Source organism: Fukomys damarensis, unplaced genomic scaffold (genome assembly GCF_012274545.1).
Source record: "Fukomys damarensis isolate Sample0158 unplaced genomic scaffold, DMR_v1.0_HiC HiC_scaffold_23, whole genome shotgun sequence".
Lineage (NCBI taxonomy): Eukaryota > Metazoa > Chordata > Mammalia > Rodentia > Bathyergidae > Fukomys > Fukomys damarensis.
Window position 1 is genome coordinate 23,132,367 of NW_022900935.1, and position 25,043 is coordinate 23,157,409.

A 25,043-nucleotide genomic window follows, 5' to 3' on the forward strand; every position below is an offset into this window, starting at 1 on the left:
AGTTCCACAGCCTGCTTTGCAAGCACAAGGTGCCAAGTTGGATCCCCAGTACAAAAAAAAAGAAAAGAAAGGACAGAGCTGAATCCACCTCTGAGGAAATGTGTCAGTATTTCTGTAGGCTGGGGCTACAGGTGTGGCCAAGTCACTACCAGATCCTTTCAGTAGCCTGGGGTGAGAGGAGGGGCAATGAAGGTAAGAAGCATTAAGGGTTGTGACACTTGCTCCTCTTCAACAAGGTTTGTTTCACCAAGACCTTAAGGTTTGGGGCTTAAAACATCGGCAATGTGCATAAGTTCTTCATAGAGCACTATGCAGAATAGGTAGAAAACTCCTACAAATCAGCAAGACAACTTAGTGCCTGTCTTGAAATAATTTAGAGATGAGAATAAACATTTAGTAAATAAGGACATGCCAATCACCAATGAATACATAATAGCCGCAGGACCCTTGCTCAAATATCAGCTTCCTCCAGCAGCCCTTCACGAAAGTTTGTCTCACAGAGACTAATGGGCCTAGAAGCAGCAGGGTGGGAGGGAAGTCGACTTGCTGTGACTTTTTAAAAGTAAAGAGCACAGGAGGAGTTCGGGGGCTAATGCCAGGTATCCTTTGAGATGATGTTTACAGAGGGGAGAAGGAAGGTGTCCAGATTAACAGTGAGCTGGGCGCTGAGGATCGGTAGTGCCCCTGTCTGCCTTTTGATATTCATGTCTAATTACTTTTCTTTTTTTGGGGGGGTACCAGAGATGGAACTCGGGACCTTGTGCTCGCAAAGCAGATGGCAGAACCACTGAGCTAAATCCCCAGCCCTAATTACTTTTCTTGTAGATAAGTGTGGGAATTCCTGGGTCACAGAGCATATGACATTCAACTTTAGTAGATAGTAGCAAAGATTTTCTAAAGTGGTTATTGCAATTTATATACCCGGGATCAGTGTACCGGGGTTCCAGTTGCTCCATATCCTCATCAACATTTTATATTAACAGGCTTTTTAAATTTATTTTTTGCATAAGACATTTTAATTAACAAACTATCTGACAGCATTATTTGAACATATTCTTATTTCACAATATCTATTATATATGAGTCCTTACATTTTAAGTTTCTCGCATTAGAGACAATATTTAGACATATGTGTTCAATTTATTTCACTTAAGAGTGTGGTCTCAAAATGCATCCATTTACCTAGAAATGTCTCAAGTTTATCCTTTTTTATGGCTGAGTAGTACTCCATTATATTTTTCTAAAAATGCAATCTTTTTTATCTGTTCCTCAGCTCCTGGGCATTTGGGTTGTTTCCAAAATTTAGCTATTACAAACTGTGCTGCTATAAACATAACTGTGCATATATTGCTGTGGTATGATGCTTTTAGTTCTTTGGGGAAGAAGGTAAATAGCTAGGTCAAATGGTACCTCTAATCTTAGTTTTTTGAGGAATCTCCACGTGATTTCCATAGTGGTTGCACCAACCTACAGTCCTACCAACAGTGGAGAAGGGTTCCCTTTTCTCCACACCCCACCAGCATTTGCTGTTGGTTGATTTCTTGATAACAGCCATTCTCAGCATTGTTTTAATTTGCATTTGTTTTCATGGAATCTCAGCATTGTTTTAATTTGCATCTCTTGAATGACCAGTGATACTGAACATTCTCTCATATATTTATTTTCTGTTTGTACATCTTCATCTGAGAAGTGTGTATTCATCCCAGATGCCCATTTTTGGGCTGGGTCTTTAAATCTGGGAGGTGTGATATTTTTCAGTTATTTATATGTTCTAGATATTAGTCTTTGAGGAACAACTGGCTAAATTTTTTTCTCATTTTGTGGATTGTCTTTTCACTCCGTTGGTGATTTCTTTTACATCTTGTTTACTAAGGTATAATTATTACCATGGTCATGTTTTCATTCTGGTATTAGAAAGTGCTGTCTAATCCAAAGTTTCTCTTGTCCACTGAGTTTTTTGTTTTTTTCTTTCAATAACCACATTTTTCATTTTTAGAATTACTTTTCCTTCTTTTGTGTAGCATCTTAATTTCTTATTTCATGCCTTATTTATGCATTTAATTATATTATTTTCTGTTATATAAATTAACCCATTTATTATAGGCTAGGGATGTCCCAAATTGTAGAGCTTCTTCTACTGGTGTTTCTTTCTGTTCCTTCAGTCTTCTGACAGCCAACTTGACTTCAACAGCAGAAGTGGTGTTGTAGGTCCAGGCACCACCAGCCACTGTTTTCATGCAGGAACCACAGGGCCAGATCTCTACAGTCCGACTTCATCTTGGTCTTGCCATGGAAGGAGCAGGTGTACTTGGCATGCTGGCTGATTTCAGTCTTCTCCACCATTTTCTGGAGGGAAGCACCATAGTGGGTCCCTAATCCGACAGTGCCAACCTTGACCTTCTCAGTGCATTCAACCATGTTAGCAAAACCTAGGCCCAAGCCCAGAGAGGAAGAGACCTGGGCTGACTTTAATTCTATTAAATGCTTGGTAGGGTGCACATAAATCTGCTGTTATATCTACTGACAATCCTCCACAGGAATTGTTTACTAATGGGCTTTGTCATTTTAAATTGTCAGCTCTTCTTCACAGAAGCTTTCCTGTGCCAAGTCTTGGAGCTTGGGTCATAGTAGTTCCTAGAGAATGAAAAACTTTACATTTTCCTAAATCCTCAGAAGTAGCACTGACCTAGAACCAACTTTAAGTGGTGACTGTGAATTTTTATGTCACATTGTTTAAATCTTGGACTCAAAAAAAAGAGGGCAAGAGGTAGATTCAGGGTTAGAATTTCACAAGTGAAACTTGAAAAAAAAAATAAATAAAGAGGCAGGTTTGGTGGTGCATGTCTATAATCCCAGCATTTGGAAGGCTGAGATAGAAGGTTCATTGTGAGTTCAAGGCCAACCTGGGCTACACAGTGAGTTCAAGCCAGATACATAGCAAGACCTTGTTTCAAAGCAAAACAAACAAACAAAAACAACTTTGTTGTTTCTATGATAATGGACAGGGTTTTGGTTTTGGTATATAGTGCTGGAGCTCAAACCCAGGGCCTTGTGCATGCTAAGCAAGTACTCTAGCACTGAGCTGTACCCACCTTCCTATTCCTGGGTCATTTTTTAGTCCCTTCCAGGTTAGTATCAAAATCAAGACCCTAGAAATAATCAAATATAATCATTTATACATTTGTATCACAAACTATTACAAGTACTTATCTCATTTTTTAGAGTTCCTTTTTATATTCTATAATGTAACTGTATCTTTATCTAAATCCTTATTTATAAGCATTTTTATTATTTCCAATTTTTTTACTCTATATAAACACTCCCATGGGTATTGAGCATATTGTTTAGGATACAGTATAAAGCTGAGATTAGACCAATAATTAGTATCAATCTTCCAAATTGTATGAAATTTTTATCAGCATTTAATAATCCAGAGAAGTGTATTACAGTAAAGTGGGGTTGGGTCCCACTCCCCCCAAAATGCACAATGAAAAGATAATAGAGCAAAACAGTTTGGGGCATTGGTAAGAAAGTTACCGAAAATATGATACAATCCAAAGTAAATAAAAGAGAAGCAAAGGCAGCAGAAAAATCAAAGTTGATAAACAAGGGGAAATTCTAGTTAGGTGGACCCCAGTGAAGAAACACTAGCTGAGTGAATACATAGTTAAGGACAGGAGGTCATGGTCAGAAACAGGATGCCTACGATAAGTAATTTCAGAAGTGAGTAATTCCTAGATGATGAAAACCACCAGAAAGGCCCATAGGAGACTGATCTGCAAGGTGGTGCATTTCAGAGATGCAGAAATAAGGAGAGGACAGAGCCTTGTATCAGATCATCTCCATGGACCCTGAAGTGTCTCAAAATGATGAAGTCAAGAACAAGACTTTGAGACAGATGTTAAAAATGTTCATGGAAAAAGAGCATTCAGGACACACGATGGTGACAGTACTAGGGAAATAGTGGTAGGCACCAGAAGTTTCTAAGGATCAAGAGATTTTATAATAGGAGAGAGGAATAATGGTTTGAAAAGAATTAGATGAAGCAAGAAGAGTTCATACACCACTCCCACCCTGAAGTACTTTGGAGTTTGAGAAAATGAAAAGCCTCTCTCTACTTGAGATACAGAGAAGTAATATCCTCAAGGGAAATCTCGCTTACACTTAAGGCCAGGAGAAGCAAGAAACAGTCGAAGAAGCAAAGGAGGCAGAACACTTAATAATCCTAAAGTTGGACATCCAGAGTACATATGAAACTTTTGTGAGAGGAAAGTGTGTTTGATCAAACGAGAAAAATTAGAATGTGATAGTAATCTGAGTTTGAGAATAGGGAAGAGAGGGGCATATGATATGGACGGTGATCAAAGAATCCAGGAACGCTAAGGACAGAGGGTGTTGCAGCAGGCAAAAGAAGGGGAGTGGGGCAGTAGCTTCCTCATTCATCCACGTGGAGTTTAGACATCTCAGGCAGTGATCAAGAACATCCAAGTGTAATGCGGTTGTGAAAAACTCAAGAGTGGGCCATCACCCTCCCAGCTTTGAATCTAGGTTTCTGGTTCTGGTTAAGAGGCAATGAGCCAAGGGACCGTAAGAGCAAGAGATAAGCCATGGACCATAAAGTTCTGTTGTGAAGCAGCTCCTGCCATCTGTCAGTGCTCTGCGTCCTTTTGTGATCATTCCTACATACCCCATGCCCTTGGCCCAAGTTCTAGTCCCACTTACTTTGTTATCCAGGCTACTTATGACAGCTCTCTCTGGTCTTCAGTATCTTCCTTATTGGTAAAATGGATATAAGATCATCCCTTCTTTAATTGGCCTCTTATTCATGTAACCATAAAAATGATGTGACAGGGCTTTGGATACTGTCATAATTAAATAAACTGAGGCAGTAACTTAGTTGCATTTTCCCGATTCCTGCTTCAGAATATTCTCCTGGGCCCAAAGCATTTAGGTCAATCCTAGCCTTGATCAGTATTTGACTAGTATGGGGCAAAACAGATGTTACCCCAAGAACAAAGATTAACAAGACAGCCCCATTTCTTTTCTTTGTTATTTCCTACCTTCACTGATAAACCTAGACACTGGGGTTCTTTTCCTGGTTGCCGGAGCTCCTCATTGGACGGGAGGGTGGGGCACGTGCACGTCACAATGGGCATTCAGCCAGGGGATGACACAAGAGGTGATGTGTAAGTTCTGGAACAGGGCCGGCACAAGCTTACTTACTCGTTTCACTACACTGGTGAAGTGGGTAAGCGGTAGAGCCTTCTGAGAAAATGAAAACATTACCTCAATGCACGTCACAATGGGCATTCAGCCAGGGGATGACACAAGAGGTGATGTGTGAGGTAAGTTCTGGAACAGGGCCGGCACAAGCTTACTTACTTGTTTCACTACACTGGTGAAGTGGGTAAGCGGTAGAGCCTTCTGAGAAAATGAAAACATTACCTCGAATTTCCAGGACTCTACCCAAACCTTCTCCTCCCATTTCTTCATCCTCTCATCCTCCAACCTGCCTTCCTTCCCTGTCTCCTCCTCAGTTTACTAGCCCTCAGCCTACTCTGCAGAGTAACCCACGTCTTTCTGTTTTCTACCCCACTAGTTTCCCTCCTCTCACTAATACCACCCCTTCCCACCACCCTGCCTTAAAGGATCTCCCTGCCCTGCTATTCTGTTCCTTCTAGACCTCCCACTCACCGCTGTGTTCGTCTGGCTCCTCTTTCCTGTTACTCCTCCATCTTTGCCCCCACTCCCACTCCTAGCCCTTCTTTCTAGTACCCTATTCCTCAGCCCCTACCAACAACCCAGCCAAGCTCCACCAGACCGATGAGTGAGAAGACTCATCCTGTGGTGCAGTTCAAAACTGTCAAGACTATGGAGACCCAGCAGCCGGACTGGTGGCCACATGGAATGCAGGAGAGCAAGCCAACCTTCAGCCTGGGTTGTCTCTCTGGTTAGTTACAAGAATTCTTTCCCTGAGCAGTTCCTGGATATTCTACTACTATTGGTTTTTCCTTCACTGTGCCATAATAATCCTCTTTGGGTGCCAGAGACACCTTTAACAACTTCTCTTTTCCAAAGAGTCCCTTTCCTCTTCTGCCTGGTCAGCAAGCCTATGGAGGTCACCGCCCCCTCCATTTGTAACTGGCTTCCTTGTGGAACTTGACTATAACCATGGAGCAAACTCTAGGACCGGTGACAGAAAAGCAAAGAGAAGTCTAGGAGGCTAAGTCCTATGGATCTGCCCTAGGTTCAAGTGAGGGGAAGAGTGACCCTGAGAGCACACACAGGGCACAAGGCTCCTGCCACAGAGAGATGGGGACTGGAAGTAGGTTTTGTTCTGTCCTATTCTAGACTGGTTCCATCCAGACTATATTCTTCCTCATCTCAGGCCTCCACAACCTAGGCAGGGACGTTCTGTCCTTGGGAAATGCCAATGTGTTCTCATCATAGCCCTGAAAGTTGAGTCTCAGTCAGCAACCGCTGCTCCAAAATGTGCAGTCTAGAAGGCAAGATGGTGTTTACATACTGTAGGAATCAGATATAGCACCCAGCACTTGGGTCTAAAAGGGGGTAAAAAACTTGGCTAGAGAGCTGAACAGTGATGATCCTTCAAAGAGATAAGAAGGGGTAGGAGGTCTAACTTTCAGTGAATAGGGGAGGGTATTGACGAGAAATTATAGTGACAGTTGTTGAGTATAAATAATGAGTCAGTTTTCAGTGATTACTAAAGACTACAAGGAAGACTTTAATTAAGAGGGAACTATTACTATAGGTATAGGCACTAGAGTTGAGATTTTGCAGTGAGGGAGAGCACAGAAAAAGTGGGAGTTTGCATGAAAGGATCAAAGTGTGTGTGTTGGTGGCGGGGGTCAACAGATAGAAAATTACTAAAACACTAGGAATAAAGGGGGATTCTGGATAAATTGATCTAACAGGATTCTTGTTGAAGGTAGGCTAGGGTGTTCAGACATCAACTGGGAGATGGTGAAGAACAAGGAAATACAAAGATGATCAGATATTAAGGGAGTAAGGTTCTTGTAAAAAAAAAACTTAGCAGGATTCTTGTTTAAACTGAAGAAAGAGCCAGGTGTGGGGGCACACACCTGTAATCCCAGAACTCAGGAGACTGAGGCAGGAGGATCAACAGGAGTTTGAGGCCAGCCTGAGCTACATAGTAAGTTCAAGGCCAGCCTGCAGTATATAGCAAGACCTTGTCTCCAAACATAAAACAAACAAAAAAATGAACAATGAGATGAACACAGAAGTCCAAAATCAGGCCTGGCTGAAAAAGGGGTCAAGATAGAGTTTGGTCAACGAGAGAATTTTTGTCAAGAGGGCTGTGAAACAAGGTTGGGGTGAACACAGAAATCATCCATGTTAGGTAATTGGACAACTTAGAAAAATTAAACAGCACAAACTATCTAACTCATCATTTCTCCTTTATCTTAAAGAGTAAAACCCTGGATCCTGTGGGTGCAAAGTATGGAAATGTCACACCTTTGACTTTCCAGGATGTCTAGTGGCAAGTTCCGCATACATGATAGGAAGAAGGCGGCTGGCCCCTAGATCCGCGCTGCTCTGAACCTCCGGTGCCCTGCAGATAAGAGACTGCATCTGTCTGAGATACTACATTTCTGTTCATCATTATAAATTTGTGGACAATGCCATCACATGGTGCTGGTAGCACATTTAGAAATTATATCCCCTCCAAAACATAAGATCCAAGTGTTGTGGAACCATAGGAGGAAACGAAGCTGGCATTACAGAGTGATGTGCTCTGGGGCAGAAGCTTGACGGGCCCAAGCTGGGATTTCCTGTCCCCCACCCCCAGCAGGACCTCTCCCATTCAAAGAACCTCAACCTTAATAATGGAGACACTTGGAGAAGTCACACTCAATGAGCACCTTTTAGTGTTATGTCTTCTGGCAACATTTCCTGAAAATATTGTACAGCGTAATTAGGTTCTGTAAGATTTGTCAGTGCTCATTCTCACTCAATTCTCTGTGCAACTCCTTCCACAAAATCATTCTTTCACTCAACATATACATACTCCATACTTAGTGTGCTGGATACTGTCCTAGAAACTAGGGCAACATACACCACCCGTCTCACAGGACCAAGGTCCCAAGTTCAATCCCCTGTACTAAAAAGAGAGAGAGAGGGAGAGAGAGAGAGAGAGAGAGACTAGGGCTACATGGACAAAGGCAGAGAACCTCCCTTCTTGAAGCTTACTTTGGGGGAGGACGATTGGTGTGGCTCCGCATTAGGCAGTAGGAAGGGGCATGCCCCTGCTTTGCATAGGTTATTCTATCTTCAACCTCCAGACGCTGAATCTAAGTGTTGATATCTCTACTTCATAGATAGGGTTGAGTAAGGAAAAGGATCTGAGGCCATCTATCTGGAGAGAGGGTCTGAGTTAAGCCAAGGCCCATCTGACTCAAATACAGGTCTTCCCACATCCCCATAGGGCTTCCTCCTTACCCTGCATTCTACCCAACCCAGACCCCTATGACTACAGGCTGAAATCACTTCAGGGTCTACAATAACATCACTCTCACCTTAGTTACTTTCTTATCACTGAGATACAATGCCTGACACCCACAATTTGTCGGGGGGAGTGTGAGACAGGGTCTCACTATGTAATTCAGACTGCCCTGGAACTCACAATGTAGCCCAAGCTGGTTTTGAACTTGCAGCAATCCTCCTGCCTCAGCCTCCCAAGTGTTAGGATTACAGGTGTGCACCACCATACCCAGCTTGGCACCCACAGTTTAAAGGAAGAAAGGTTTATTTTAGCTCAGTTTATAGAGGTTTCAGTCCATAGTCAGCTGGTTCCAAGCTATCAGAGGGGCAAGTCACAGAATGTCAGAGGGGCAAGTCACAAAATCCAAGCTGAATGAGATATCTCTGAGCACAGACCCCACCCCACCCCAGACAGCAGGGTGTGGAACAAAGTGGGTGTTGCAAGTGGGCATTGGTCGAAGTCCACAGAGTCCCTCTCCACTCATGCAGAGGGGGGCTAGGTCTTTAAACCTTTCTCACACAGGAGGCTAGGGGCTTATTCTTGGAGAAGTAAAATAGAGGGCTCAAAGGCAATAAAATACAAGAGTAGGGATAAGGTGTGAACTGAAAACAAAGCTCTATCCACTTACGCTACATTTGAAGTTGAAGTGCTTTTGGAAAAATGAAGTCACTCTAAAGATATCCACCTAAGCTGGGCATGGTGGCACACGCCTGTAATCCCAGCAGTTGGAAGGCTGAGGCAGGAGGATCGCTGTGAGTTCGAGGCCAACCTGGGCTACACAGTGAGTCCAAGGCCAGCCTGAACTCCATAGTGAGACTCTGTCTCATACCCACACAATATCATGTATGAGTCCGCAAAGGAAAGAGTAAGGACAGTCAGTTTCCCCATCATGCCACCAAGTGCTCCTTCTGAACATCATCGTGCTAAACTTTTCTCAGACTTTGCAGACAGAACTCACCTGTACACTGCCGCCTGGGCCACAGACCTCTGCAGGGTGAGCTAAGGAGTCAGTGGAGCTGTGAGCAGGAATCTGGTCTCCTGCACCCTAAGTTACTGCACCCCATTGAGAAAAGAGTGGGAGGCATGAGGGATGCTAGGCCACCAGCTCCTCACCAAGCTAAAAGGCAAATGCCTGGGAAGGGAGGACAAGCCAACAAAACAGGAAGTCAGAGGAATCCTTACAGCAGACAAGTCTATAGTCTAGAAAGTCGTCATGAAGATGTCACTGAGCCAGACATTAGGAATCAGGGCACAATGAACCTGAAGAGGTAACTAAAGAGATAATGGAATGAGCAAATAAAATGTGTCACCACTGAAGTCCCAAATGATGAGCTCATGACTTCTAGGAAGTCAGTGACTTGTTCCCGGCTACCATCCAGCCAGATCCTTAACCATTCTGTGTTCCAAGAGAGCACTGCCTTCAGACAAGGCCAAAAGCTAATGCTACCATACAAAATGTGTGCTGGAGCCTTTGATGCCACTCAGCATCCGAGCTCAATAGCAGAGACCATGAGACAGAGCAGCTTGTTATCTTGCCCTTGCTTATAAACTGAACCATGCTGAAGATACCAACAAAATGAAGAAACTCAACCAAGGGCTAAGAGGACTGCAGAACACTGGAGCAAGTGCAAAACACATGAGGAGCGGATTAAGGGAAGGCTAGAGAGGCAAGGCATCAGGAGACATAAGAGGGCTCAAATGGACATGCAGCAGCTCAGTCTGGTGACCTCCTAGCTCATCTTTCTGGTTGAATACCTAAATCAAGGGAGTGGAACAGAATGGCCTGGATTCACAGGAATGCCTTGGCTCAATCAGTTCCAAGCAGCGAAGCTCCTTTAACACTGCAGAACCTAAGTAATGATGACCTTTCAGGATGTAGCCCAGATTCCAGTTTTCAGAGCAAATGAATCTTAATAACTCACTGGCCAAATGTCAAAGGCAGACATAATGCCTTTTTGACAAAGTCTCTTTCCCCAAAGAAAAATAACAATCCAAGTCAGTTACTGGACGTCACAACAATTAAAACCAAGTAATTTTTTTCCTCCTAACAGAAAATTATCTGGAAACTGACCTAATGCATCAGAAACATTTTAGAGTAATATACCATTAGAATTTTCAGGTATTTTCCTATTTCTTGGTTATGACAGATTTGAACTATAAAATGGGCATCTTAAACCAATATAATGGCTCATGTCTGTAACCCTAGCACCCTGGGAAGTCAGAAGGGTCACAAATTTGAGCTTAGACTGAGCAATTTAGTGACTTAATGAGACCCTGTCTCAAAAAAAAAAAAAAAATTAAAAGTAGCTCAGTTTGAAGGCAATGGATTCAATTCCAAGACCCACAAAAAATTAACAAATGGGCACCTTAGCATTTTTTAAAACTAGAAAGTATAGAAAGCTCAAAGAAAAGTGAAAGTTGATTTCTAAATTTTAGAATATATTAATCATTGTGGCTTCTTTCCTTTTGCTTGGTTGGATAAAGAAATTTAAAGTATAGGATAATGCACTAGAAAAAAACATTGCTCAAATTGGTATACTTGTATTTGGATACTGTTTTGTAATTATTTTTCTTTGTTTTTGTTTTGATACCAGGGATCAAACTCAGGTCCTTGCACTTGCAAAGCAGGCGGCAGAACCACTGAGCTAAATCCCAAGCCCTGTAATTATTAGTTTTAAGAATACAGGCCAAGGGATGGGGATTTAGCTCAGTGGTGCCACCACCTGCCTTGAAAGCACAAGGTCCCAAGTTCGATCCCTGATACAAAAAAATATATATATATATGGGCTAAGACCCCATCAATATATAAAGCTTGGTCAAGGATGGAAGGAAGTTTCAACAGTTTTACCCCATTGTGTATCATAGAAGCTCCTATGAGCTGGGAAATCTGCATTGTGCGCAAGACATTTGTAAATGCTACATAGTCTTGGTTCTGTCACCAACGTACAGATAAAATACTGTACAGTTTCCATGTCTGGAAGGAAGTTCCTTGTCTGTGTTTGCAATTTTCTTTCCATCAGGAGATATAAAATCCTTAAGTATCCACTCTGCTTGTTTTCTATGTCCTTGCTTTGATTTTTCAGTGAAGTCTCTTTTCATGTACCATCAGAGCTGCCATTATCCATAGCAACTCTGTATGAGCAAATCTACACTGGGGGTAATTCAACCAGCAATGAGGTAGGTGATATGAAAGACAATAACTAGACATCATTCTGACCAGAAGAGACAGTTTACATGTATGCCTTTGGGTTCCAATGACTTGTACTTAATATTTTATACTAGAAGTTCCTGGAAGATACTATTGGGCATTTCAGTCTTCAATTTGGAAAAGGTATCAATTATAATTTTACTTACATGCATTATCATATTTATCATTTGAGGAAAGCATATAAAGTAAGCTAGATGACATGCAGAGATGAGCTTAAGTTTTATATAAAGCAGATTAACCCCTGGTTTGTTTTCATCAAAAGTCTATTAGCTCTGAAAGTGATCATTCTGCACTTCCACAGTTCCGTTCCTTTAAAAAGTGATCACGTTTCTTTCACCTTCTTCTCAACTACACCACACAAAGATTTGCACACTCAACTCATCTTAAAAAGTACCTTACAGGCAGTCATCATTTTGCACAGAGGTGCAGGACCATAAAAGTGGCCTATTTGCTGGAATCCTTGTTCTGTGGCTTTTAAAATTTTTTCAGTGTTAAAAATCCTTACTGTTAAATGTCTAAGAAATGAAAAATAGTAAAATATTTAGTAGACTAAAACAGTAAAAGCATTACAAATCAAGTGCTTTGTTAAAAAAATGTGCATGCCTGTACTTCCTTATTAAACAATTTACAATACACAACAAGCATATTTTGTGTATGCTGGGAATTGAAGCAAAGACCCCAGGCACACTGCAAAGCACACCCTCTCTCACTGAGCTATGACCCCAGACAAACATCATCTTTATGCCTTGACAAATTGTCTTACTCTTAAGTTTGGATTCACCTCCAACATTTTAATTGTCATGGCTTCCGTTTCAAGAAATGTGTCTAAGTCCCTTTAACAAAATTTTCTCCACTGTCACATCCTCGGAGACATCATCCTTTTCATATTTCCTCATTTATGTCAGTGAGTTTACCTTCACTAAGTTTCTGTATCACCTATCTCTACAATGGCAGCAGTAACAACAACCCTATGTCAGCTATTTCTTCTATAACTCCAGTTGCATCCTATTTAAGTTCTATTTTCAGCCTAGTCGTTTTCACTTTTCACTGCCATGTTTATCTTCAATAATTAGTTTTCAAGCTTCTTTAAAATACGTATGTGGGTTTATTTCTGGAGACAAGGAGGTAATACAACCACACTTTGCTATGTCTGTCTGTTAATGCTTAACAGATGCATGGTGACCAATTGGACGGACTTTGAAAGAAGTGGCAATTGATCATTGGTCATTATACATGTGCTATTGAGGCAGTGACTAGAGAACTGAGGAGCCAGCAGGGCATGCTGAAACTCATGCAGGCTGAAATTAAGAAAAGCAAAAATTGCATGAGCTTTCTCAGAAATCATTTCAATGCATAGGATTAGATTTAAAAGCATAGAATAGTATCACTGCTCAAATCCCGATCATATTTTGAGGGCTGGAATGGTAGATGCTATGGCTCGTGTCTAGATGTCCCCCTAAAACCTCATGCAGTTATAGTTGAAGCTTTTCAGAGATGGCTGGATCCAGAGTGTGTGATTACTAAATTAGTCCACTTATAGGTTTGGCGTAGTTCTGGATAGGATTAAGGGTGCCACTCTGGGTGTGAGTGCTACCTGTCCTAAAGGCAAGTAGTCTGGATATAATAAAAGGAACAGAAAGGTCAGGTGCTTGTTACCTGCTGCTTGCTACCTTTTTGCTTACCATGAACTGTTTCTCCTTTGCACTGGCATTCTGCCATGCCACCCTGCCTTAGAAGCAGCCAATTATGGACTGAAACCTCTACAAAGTGTGAACTAAATAAGTCTTTCCTCCTTTAACTTTGGGTGTCAAGTATTTTGTCTCAGCCATGAGAAAAAGTAAGGCAGTAGAGAAGGTGATGCAAAGGAGTTGAGACTACAGAATATAGCTCTGAGACTAACAGGGATTCCATTTGTAAATTTTTGTTCTGCAATAAAAAGGGTAGGAAGAAAAGGAGGAAAGGGTACAAGCAAGGAACAGTTTTAAAGTCCTTTAAAAAATATTTAGCATTGATAACTTACATTTGGCCTTAGCAGTGCAAACTGTTCTTTCTTAAAACTCTCTCGTGTCCCAAACAAAATTCAAAGTTTCTACATGCTTTTGAAGCTCCTCATCCCTTCACTAATATTACAAATGGACAAAAATAAGACAAGATAAAATATTTTGGGCTTCTGAAAACAATCAGTGTAACCAGAATTTTGTTAGTTCAAATTAAGTTTATAAAAGGCACTTACTTTGTTCTACAAACTCGGTATTACATGAAACCAGAATTGTCTTTTGTATTTACTATTACTGCTGTAAGAAAGAAGAAATGTAAAAATTATTTTTCCTACTTAATACAGAATTAACAGATATTTCTAGCTTCCTTAAAGCATGGCTTCAGAACTGGGAGTGGGCAGGTTCCCACCTCCCAGGCAGTAGTACCTCTGCACAGCCTGCAGTTGGATCTAAACACCTCTCAAATATAACCACCAAAGATCAGCAGACACCAAGGAAAGCCACCCACTATAATTTGGATGTGCTTTCTCCCCCAAGGGTTCATGTACTAGAGGTTTGCTCTCGAAAGTGGCATTTAAGGTGGTGAAACCCTGAAAAGGTAAGACCTGGAACAAGGTCACTAGGTCACAGGAGCACTGCCCCCTGGACAAGATTCATACTGGTTTCATAGTTCTTGCAAAATCAAGTTATTCAAAAAGAGCAAGCCTAGACTCTGAATCTCTCCAGCTTCCCATCTTGCTATATGGCCTCTTCTAATCATGTTTCCACAATCGCTGTGCCAGCAGCCATGAGGCCCTCATCAGATTTAAAAGATGGGACTGCCCAATGTTGGAACTTTAAGCCTCCAAAACTGTGAGCTAAACAAACCTCCTTTACTTATAAAGTTCCCAGCATTGGGTATTTTGCTATAGCAACACAGAATAGACCAATGTACTACTCAAACAAAATAATCCTAAACAAGGGCATATGGAGTATTAGATATAGAATATTTGGATTATATCATGGCAAACAATGTCCTAAGCTTTCTACACATATGAACTTAATGCTGAAAGCCAAAGAGATTGTTCCTGTACTGTGTCTACCTTTTGTCAGAGAAGAAAACGCACAGGAACTTTACTTGCCAAAGGTCAAACAGCAAATAAATAGAAAAGCCAGGTCACAGAGTCCAAGCTTTTAACTTCTACAAGTAGAAGACAAATATGGCACTTCTCTCTCATATGTGGATGTTTCAGTAATTGGATTGGAATATAGAACAGTGATTACGAGATACTGAGAAGGGTGATGGGAGATAGTGTTAGATAATAGGGTACCATACACATCTACAAAGAAGTAATAAGTTCTAATGTTCTACAGCACAGTAAGGTGGCTACTATTCAAAATAATTTATACTTTGTGAATAAGGAGGGAGAGCCTGATGACTTCAAACACAAAGTACTGATGAGATGAAAATGTTAATTACTCAAAAATGATAAATAGTACTCTGAAGTGTCAATGTATGGAAATATCACATTGGACCAAAAACTACATACAATTAAAATAATCAATTTTTTTTAAAAATGTGTAAGCAAGGGCTGGCGATTTAGCTCAGTGGTTCTGCCGCCTGCCTTGCAAACGCAAGGTCCCAAGTTCAATCCCCAGTACCAATAAATAAATTAATTAATTTAAAAGTGTGTAAGCAAAATGCACAGGAAGGAAAAAACTGAGGAAACAGAATGAAAGGAACAGAATAAAGTATTTTAAAAGCTAAAACTATAATTCATATCCTCAGAGACATATTACTGTATCTTTAAAAGATGATATGAAATGGACCAATTAGAGAATAAACAACTTTGGAGGAATAAAGTAAAAGCTAAAGTGCCAGGCGTGGTGGCACACATGTAAAATCACATTTGGGAGGCAGAGGTAGGAGATCACTGCAAGTTCAAGGCCAGCCTTGTCTACATAGCAAGACCCTGCCTCAAAAAAAATAAAATGCTAAATATTAAAAAATATTTAATAAAGTAGAAAAAAGAGTCAAAGAAATCTTTCCCCCAAAGTAGAACCAAAACATAAACTTAAGAGTTATCAGCAGATGTTCAACTTTCAACAAAAATTCCAGAATCAGAACAAAAGAAAATGTCAAGGAAACAGGTTATCAAATAGAATTTCCTAGAAAGGAAGAAATTCAATCCTTCTAAACACTGTAATTAAAAAAATGGAAGCAAACCAATATTAAGGCAGGGCATCTTAAATTTTCAGATCATCAAGAAAAGTTATGAGAGAACAAGAAGAATGAAGCAGGCACCAGATTCCTCAATGCAACACAAGAGGCTGCCAAAGAAGGGCCTTCAACATTTTTAAGGAGAATTTTTGCCAGCCAAATTAGAGGCCAATTTTAAAAAATGGCCTCTACTAATAAAAAGCTGACCTCTCATATTCCCTTTCCTGAGAAGGAACTAGCAAACAGGATGTAAGCCAGGGATTTAGCTCAATGGTGCTGCCACCTGCCTCACAAGTGCAAGGTCCCCAGTTTGACCCCTGGTACCAAACAAACAAACAAACAAAAAGGACGTAACAAAAGAAACATAAGGAAAATATGGGACAGTACTGGAGCCAGCCTCAAAGGCTGAGAAGAGACAAGGTGATAGTTGTATAGCAGACCTAGCACAGAGCAGGAAAATCATTAAGTGGACGAAATGACAAATATATGGAAAAGATCATGACAGAGAGATAATTAGGAAAAAGAGATATGATGATTAACTCAAAGAAAAACCTGTAATTGTGCCTCAGAGAACATCTGAGTTTAATACAGCTAGCTTTGTAAGAATTGACTGTCCTGAAACTAATTGGAAGGATGGGAAAGAGGAAGTGAGGGAAGCAGAGACTAAATTTCCAACTATCATAAAAGGCAACTTGGACCAGTTTATATTATTAATAAATAGCAAAACTGTTTAATATGCAAAGTAACTTTTAAATCAGTTCTGAGTTTTTAACCAAGGGTATATGTGTTTCATTAAATTTTTTTTTTTTTTTTTTTGGTTTTTTGAGACAGGGTCTCACTATGTAGTTGAGACTGACCTGGAACTCACTATGTAGCCCAGGCTGGTCTTGAATTCACAGTGATCCACCTGCCTCAGCCTCCCAAGTGCTGGGATTATAGGCGTGCGCCACCATGCCCAGCTCATTAATTTTTAAAAATTTATTGAAAGAATTTTTTCCAGTTAAAAAAAAGAAAAAGAGTAAGAGAGGAAGTCCAATTGTACTGTGAAATTCCAAGACTTCATCCCTTTTTCCTGTTCTTCATTTAAAAAGATGTTGTTTAACGGGTTCTGTTCTTCATTTTCTCTCTTGTACGTTTTCCAGGTCTCTTCTATAAAAAAATAAATACACACACACAAATGAAAACAGATGTGGTCATACAGCACATAGCCCTTTACCCCAGACAAAGGAGAGGGAGGACAAGGTGGGAGGGGGGGCCGCTGCAACCCCTGGCTCACTTACATTTGATCCTTTCTTCCCAGGCCTCTTGAGGCCTTTCCCATGTGCTGTCTTGGCCCGGAAGCTGGATACATCATCATGGCTCTCACGGGTATTCCACTTGGAACCTTTCTTCTTCCCACCAAAGCCAAACTTCTGATTTTTATATCGTCTTTTGGCACTGGGCCTGGACAAAAGGGACCAGATAGATTATCACAGCATTATAAATCCTAATGAACCTCTGGTCCAAGATACTGTCCCGTTCCTTTGTGAACAGCCCCTTAGGCACTGTCACCAGAATCCCATCCCTGGCCCACATTTTTACTCACAGACCCCCTAGACAAGCTTGTCTATGTATGATTTTAATTCCCATAGCAGGAAAACAAAGAAAAAGTAGGAAAGGACCTACAAATGGCTTTCTGCTATCTTCAGAAAGATTTACATTTTCACTCTATCTTGTTAAATCACCCTCAATTATTTCTATCCATACAAACACACACATACACACACACACACACACACACACACACACAGGCACCAAGCATTCAAATGTGGTAAATGTTAAAACTCATCAAGCTCAGCATGAACAAAAGATGACAAAAGTACATGTCATCTTCCATCCTAGACGAACTCCACCTCCAGTACAAACACCTACCTTGTGGATGGTGCTCCTACCATCTGCCCAGCCACCCAGGCTGCACTCAATTTAGTTACTGAGTCCAGCTCATTAACCTCTTCAGTGTTTCTTCCATCCATTTCCCTTCCTCTTCCCAACTATACTTTTAGGATATTATCACTGCTCATCTGAGCTTCACTAACAGCCACTCCGGTCTCCATTTCCCTCAAGTCCATCTAAGCAAGTGTCACTGTTACTTTTTTAAATATGATAAAGCCTACTCATCACTGTGGGTACAGCCAGCAAACAGTCCAAGCCCCAAGCCCACCTCTCTGCTCCTTATCCATGCTGCACCCCCCAGTATGCCAAACACCAGTTGCTCCTCACACCCAACCTGCTGTGTCACATCTGTGTGCCTCTGCTCATTCAGGTTCTTTCTTCTTCCCTAAACAAGCTCCTCTCCTGCTTTTCTGGACAATGTTTACTCATCCTTCAAACTAGACTCAAGGGGGCCCCTCCTCCAGGAAGCTATCTGCAGACCCAGTGCTTAATAATAGTCTCTAAACGCTTCCATCCATAACACTTGTCGTTAGTCATCATTCCTCCTAGGCATGCTATCCAAGTGTGCAGAAAATTGGATTAAATAGAACAAAAACAGCCAATATTTTCCCTTTCAGTCTTTACAGTACTATGAGTGAGGCACAAACCATTTCCCTAGGAGAACAGATGTGACTTACTCTGAGCTACCTTCCTAGAGTGGCAGGAACTGGATCTGAACCTAGGTCTATACTCTTTACCATCATGCTGTGAGATGGGGAACCCAGTAACTTTAAGTGAGCCAAACACCTTGTTGTCACCTTTAAAGACTCACATCGCTAGAGACCCATCACAAGGCACTGTAAGTCTTAGCCATAGCAGTGGCTGCACTCTCCATTCAGGGCCATTCCTGTGAGGTCCCCACCATGCCCATGCACTATTGGCCCATCATGCACTAAAGAAGTAAACGAAACCAAACAGCACTCTTCTTACCCCTTCTTCATCTGCTGCCCTTTAGTTCCTGTCTTCGTGCCCCGGGAAACAGGTTTCTGATCTCCCTCAAGGAAATCCAATTTATCAGAGAAGCCTGTGAGTAAAGAAGCATTCTGATCAGCACTTCTGTATTTTTCAAAAAGTTTTTAAGAAGCACCTTGCTCCCTGCAACACTGGCAAAACTTAGGTCCATATTTCCACATCAAGAAGACATCAAAGAACTGTGCATCCAAAGTACCTGTAAGGCACCTGATACCCCTCCCTGTTCCCCAATATCCTTAGAAAAGACATGCTGACCTTTCTGATATTTCTTAATGGCAGTCATCATATGTGATTTCTCCTGCTGCCTCTTCTGAAGAACCTCTGTTTGCACCTGGAGTATGGACACAAGGAAATTGTTCCAACTGTCTACATTCTCTCAATAATAATAATGCATTACAAAACACACACAGCAACACACTGTGATTCTCACCACTACCAATTACTCATAGATGCCCAAAACTATGCTAAGGGCTCTAAGTACATTCTTAGTTCTTCTTCATAACTATTCAGTGAAGTTTAAATTCTTATTATCTACTAAATGAATGCACAGAGTGTTTATATTCTGGCCCAAGTTACACTACAAAAAAGTACAAAATTGAGATTCACATCCAGGCAGCCCTCCTCCAAAGCTTGCACTTTCGCCCCAACATACAGTCCTGCCTACAAAACCAACAAATCTTGTTTAAGTCAGTTTTGCCCATTAGTTATAATTGGCCAGATTAAACATCCAACCCACTGTTACAAAGGCTGAAGGTACCAAAACAAGAGGTAAGAAAAAAATGAGCAACTGGGCCAGGTATTTAGCTCAGTGGTGCCACAGCCTGCCTCGCAAGCACAAGGTCCCAAATTCGATCTCTGATATCAAAAATAAATAAATAAAAAATGAGCAACTGAAATGAATAGATGCTTCTCAGAAGTACAAACAGGCAATAAATATATGAAGAAATGCTCAACACCACTGGACGTTAGAGAAATGTAAAGTAAAACCACACTGAGATTCCACCTTATCCCAGAAAGAATGACCATCATCAAAAAATCAAATAGTAACAAAGGCTGGAGAAGCTGTGGGGGAGAAAGAAACCCTTGTACACTATTGGTGGGAATATAAACTAGTATGACAATTTTCAATATCAGAGTCTGCAAAACATCAAAACTAGACCTAGCTATTCACCTCTAGGCATCTTCCCAAAAGAGTTAAAGACATAATATAGTAATACGTGCATACCCATGTTTATAGCAGCACAATTCAAAATAACTAAATCTTGGAAGCGACACTATGTTCATCAACAGTGAATGGATAAAGAATATGTGGTGGGCCTGGGATCTAGCTCAATGGTTCCACCGCCTGCCTTGCAAGCGTTAAGGATCCGAGTTTGATCCCTGGTACCAAAAAAAAAAAAAAGAATATGTGGTTTTTACACACAATATAGTACGACTCTGCCACAAAGATACTAAGTTATGTGTCCAAAAATGGATACATCCTGACACCATAATGTTAAGTGAAATAAATCAGACACACAAGCTTAAACACTGTATTTCTCTTTTATGAGAAAGCCAAAGTATACAGAGCAAAATAAAAGATAGTTGACTAGATTTAGGGAGGCAGATCTTTCTAAAAGGGAATCAAAGGAGAGGAACAAGAGAGGGGAGGGAAGGGGATAAATAAGGAATTAAGATGCATTATGTACATGTACCAACTCCACACAAGAATATAAACACTATGTGCTGCAAATATGTACCCCAAAAAAGAAATGAATCAAGAGATGAATGGAGGAGGGAAGGTAAAGAGTATGAAAAATAAAAGCAGTTAGGATGTATTATATTATATACATGTACCAATACAAGGAATGCATTCCACAAGGAATGCAAACATGTATTATAAGCATACTAATAAAATAAATAAATAAAAGATTTATTTATGAGGACAAAAAAGAACAAGTGGCAGAACTCCAAATGGACAAAAGAACTCCAGTAGTGTTGATGGGTTCCTTTTTCTTCAAAGGCCTCTCCAGCCTTTGTTATTATTTGATTTCTCACTTCAGGTTGGCCTTGAACTCACTATGTAACCCAGGCTGGTCTCAAACTCAGATTGATCCTCCTGCCTCAGACTCCTGGGTGCTGGGATTACAGGTGTGCACCACACCAGCATTATTTGATTCCTTGATGATGGTCATTCTTTCTGGGATAAAGTGGAATCTCAGTATTGTTTGCATTTCTCTAACAGCCAGTGGGGTTGAGCATTTCAATCTCAACATTGCTGACAGTCTAGAAGAAAATCTTTGTTGGTGGGTAAGGCCTATTCTTGTGCATTTTAGGGTATTTAGCAATATCCTTGCCTCCTATCCACTAGATACCAGTAGTAGCAACCTCAAACCGAGATGTGACAACTAAAAAATGTCTCTAGACAAGGACAAAATGGGGCAGGGGGCAGGGAAGGCAAAAGTACCTCAAACTAAGAAGCAATGCCCTAAGGTTTCCTCAAATAAGAAACAGCAAACCAAAAGGCCCAACAGTTTTTCTTTGATAAACTTCAAATTTTCTTGATAAATTAGGTTATATTCAACTAACTGCCATTGTCTTTGAGATAATATCGACCACTCAATTCCAAATTATAGAAACACAAAATCTACAGCAGACTTTTTGCAGATGAGAGAATGCTCATCTATCTACTCTTCCTCTGCTGAGGATCCATCGATGAAATGATCCCAAATGTGGACAACTTCAGGCCTCAGTCCATAAAGGTTATATTCAAAATGCTGACAAATGCTTAAAATCCATGAAGAACCTCCTCACGCTCATTCTTTCCCCAACTAATTCCCGTCATCTTCTTTCTTAGGTGACTTATACAATAAAAAAGAAAAAATCCAAAAAGCTTTTGTGGAATGCCTAATCTGGTTTCACATTAGAGCTCCGACAGTAACAGTGAAATACATGGGTGACCCTTTACTTCTTAGACTGGGTGATAATCAACAGAGTAATTCCTTCAGTGATCCGACAAACATGGAGACAAGCGTGTCACATCCAGGACACAAATCAGAAGTATCTGGGAGGCTTTTTAGAGAAACGAGAAAGCATATAAAGATTCCCAGAAAGTCTGAAGCCTAAAAATATTTCAAAAATTTCCCCTAATTTTGCTGAAATGTAATGTTTAGAAAGTACTAATCTGAATTCAACTCTTTACCATATGGATGTGGAACTTAAATTCCAGAGATGACTAGCTTTCCTGCCACTTCCACAGTGCCGCTGGTGCTCTTGAATCTCAACATACACACTCTACTGTGGATTGGGAAGCACGTGATAAAGCCCATGTAAGGCATGAAATGAAATCAGACCACAGCAATCAAACCAGACAGACATAATGGGCCTTGTCCTATTGCCTGCACATTTTCTTTCTCACCTTCTTTCCATATTTCCTAAGTGCTCGCAGTTGCTTAGCCTTTTCAGACTTCTCCATGGCAGCTTGTTTAGTCTGTAGCTTCTGTCGAATCTATAATGCAAACAAAATATTGTCAGACAATCTTAGAGCGCACTGAAACAGGGAACAGATATTCTCGGTTTGCAAACAATGGTATAAATCATTTACTGTATTCTAACCCATGGGTTTTACGCATTTTACATATGAGGACATTAAGACCCAAAGGCTCAACACTTTGCCTAATGTACCAAAGTGGTATTGATAGAGTCAGATTAAAAGTGACCTTCCCACTCCCACTGTGGTGTTTGTTCCATTATAAAAAAATGTCCGCTTGTAGTCTAGGAAAGACCAATTACTCTCCATCTTAATGTCTACAAAACAGCGTGCAGCTTCAGTACCCTTTTCTAATAAGCCACATAAGCGAGAAAAACTCCAACAGATATCCAACACCAAACATACATATTTCAGTTAAAAATAAGAAGTTACAAGTGTAAATGTACAGAGATACAACTGGGCTAGTCTTCAGATGAAGTTCTTTCAGCACCACCTAGAGAAGGCCTTCATAAAATCTTACTTAAAACCCAAGGGAAGTATTTAAATATATCCTGGATATATGTTAGAAATCCTCCTCTTCCCTAAATTAAATGAGGCTCGTGTTCTACCTAACTCTGTATTATACTACAGGTGAACCATATAGTAATCTCTCATTTCCTAGAAAACTGAATCCCAGAGAAGGCAAAATGTCTACAGTGACAGCACTGCTCAGTGGCAACAGCAGGACCAAAACACACTATGCCATGTAGGAAACACAAAACCCACTTTCACTTCAGAAATCATACTACTTATAGTACTACTTCTCTTCTTAATCATTTACATTAAGAAAACTTAATTTCACATTTATCTAATGGGTGGCATCTGCCATGACTGAGACATTGAATTTCTGGAAGAGAGAATAACTGTCTCTAATAGCCAACCAGCTCCCCAGTATTGGACTTATTTTTTAAAAAACATTATAGGAGATGAATCCACTGAATATACTTCAGTACAAAGCTTTGGCTTTCCAGAGAAAAACCTCATTTCTTACCTTCTGCATCTGCTGATCGGACTTGGCCATTTCCGCAAAATAATCAGTGGGCCGCTTGGTAGGGACTTTGAGCTGGCGGAGGCGGGGCAATACTGCAAGCACTGCTGCCTGAGCTTGGCGGTAGCTGAGATTGACGACAAAGCATGGAATGAGATGAGGGAGAAAGACTTCTATGCCTTCTTACTGCCTCTCAGTTATCCAAGATTAGAAGGACTATCAACATCTGACCTCCATGAGTTAGAACAAAGCAATAAAACAAAAACTCTAATAAAACCTCACTAATTCGACATCCTAGAGAAATTTCACTGTACGCCATTTTTCACTATACATAGGGAAGAAGAGTTGCTAAAAATACATCAGTAGTATAAGAGGATAACCACGATACCCATTAACACACAAGCAAATGTCAATTTTGAATTATTATGTAATCACTAAAGAAAAGTCCTCACAAGAGCCCTTCCTAACCAAAGTTGGTTCTAGTGACTAAACGCACACCCAAAAACACTGAGCTCTTTTCTCAGCCAAAGAGAATCTCCCAACTCCCTCTCCATTCCCAGGCTTAAACTAAGACCATTTCCTGGCGTTTCTGAGGGTGAGGGCTCACTACTGTCCTCTCCCCGACTCTCTAGCACAACTTCTCCCACAGCAGCAAACATACAAACTCATTTCCCGCTGGAAGTCGTCTTCTGGATTAACAGCTTTCTGGTCCTTGTTCTGAGGTGTTGGCTCAGGTCCACTGACATCCGGCACGGGACCCAGGGTCACATCGAGTCTTTCAACCCATTCTAGACTCCGCTTGAATTCGACCAAACACTGCTTCAGGCCATTCTAGATAATGCAGACACTGAGCTCAGAACGCTGTTTGTTTCGGGTGCTAAGCCAATAGACAAAACGTTAACCAAATACCCTGACAGATAATCCACCCTCCTGGCAAATTTGTGTTTCCCGTGACAAGTATCAGCCTCGCAAGCACAACTCCTCCGAATGCCCATCCCATCTCCAAGCACTGTGTCTGACCCGGCGCCCGAGCTCACCACGTTGTTCACGGCCTTCTTCGGCCCCTCGAGCACGACATTGAGGCCTGGCTTCAGGAGTCCGCGGGAAAACGCATCCTGCAACTGCAGGGCACAGTAGCGGTCAAAAAGAAGGAAGAAGGCCCCTTCTCCCGCGCCCAGTCCCGCGAGCTCCGCCATCCCCTACCTCTCCGTCAGCAACGAGAGAATCATCAGAATCCGAGTCCGAGCCTGAGAGGGGGGGAGTGTCCATCTCGCGGCCAGCCAGCGAACCCACCCGGGGTCTCGCCTTCAACCCCTACTCGTAAGCCGCGACCCCACGTGCGCTCGAACTAGGCTAATGCCAACAACTCGCAGTTCCTGCTCTGCTCTTCCAACGGGACTTCCGCTTCCGGCGCTGAGACACCTTCCGGTTTGTGGTTGCCATAGGAACCGCTCCGGCGTTTGGCAGGACACAGATTGCTTGGGACAGGCAGAACTAAGCCTTTGGATACTTGCGTGGTCTGGTGACCCGGAGAGAAAAGGCAAAAGGTGGGAAGGATCCCTGGAAGACGTCAGAACTAGCTGGAAGTAGTAGAGAGGAAAAGGGGCGACGGAGCTTCGGGAAAGGGTGGGGAAGTTGAGACAGACAGAGCGGGGGCGTGTCCTGAGGCCTGAGG

At 41.4% G+C, this 25,043-nt stretch overlaps 3 protein-coding genes and 1 pseudogene across 6 annotated transcripts in view; 1 reads left to right on the forward strand and 3 right to left on the reverse strand.

Moving 5' to 3' along the window:
• Positions 1–7,105, reverse strand: part of LOC104869131 (putative olfactory receptor 2B3) — a 166,808-nt gene extending 159,703 nt beyond the window's left edge. For 3 of the 4 annotated variants that reach the window (XM_033767650.1, XM_033767649.1, XM_033767651.1), the window contains exon 1: positions 4,723–5,136. The gene's annotated coding sequence lies outside the window, so the exon portion shown is untranslated. Of the gene's footprint in view, positions 1–3,103; positions 3,150–4,722; positions 5,287–5,445 lie in introns of those variants that run through there. The other variant, XR_002025694.2, reaches the window with a different exon arrangement.
• On the reverse strand, positions 2,067–2,702 carry LOC109117340 (annotated as a pseudogene).
• A 9,782-nt stretch (positions 7,106–16,887) lies between the features above and the next one.
• Ebna1bp2 (EBNA1 binding protein 2) lies at positions 16,888–24,824 on the reverse strand. Its single transcript, XM_010634325.3, has 9 exons — positions 24,572–24,824; positions 24,406–24,489; positions 24,030–24,199; positions 23,372–23,495; positions 22,270–22,359; positions 19,128–19,203; positions 18,831–18,924; positions 17,210–17,372; positions 16,888–17,078 (listed from the first exon to the last, which is right to left on the reverse strand). Exons 1-9 carry the CDS (start codon positions 24,635–24,637, stop codon positions 17,028–17,030), a joined length of 918 nt encoding a protein of 305 aa, XP_010632627.1. The 5' UTR covers positions 24,638–24,824; the 3' UTR covers positions 16,888–17,027.
• A 4-nt stretch (positions 24,825–24,828) lies between these two features.
• Positions 24,829–25,043, forward strand: part of Cfap57 (cilia and flagella associated protein 57) — a 70,736-nt gene continuing 70,521 nt past the window's right edge. The window contains exon 1 of the mRNA XM_019208692.2: positions 24,829–24,915. The gene's annotated coding sequence lies outside the window, so the exon portion shown is untranslated. The remainder of the gene's footprint in view (positions 24,916–25,043) is intronic.

Coding starts and splice junctions, on each gene's coding strand:
- Ebna1bp2 (XM_010634325.3), bottom strand. CDS start 24,637: ATGGACACTCCCCCCCTCTCAGGCTCGGACTCGGATTCTGATGATTCT. Junction 24,490..24,571: donor CTCTCGTTGCTGACGGAGAG/GTAGGGGATGGC, acceptor TGTGCCCTGCAG/TTGCAGGATGCGTTTTCCCG. Junction 18,925..19,127: donor CATTAAGAAATATCAGAAAG/GTCAGCATGTCT, acceptor CTTTACTCACAG/GCTTCTCTGATAAATTGGAT.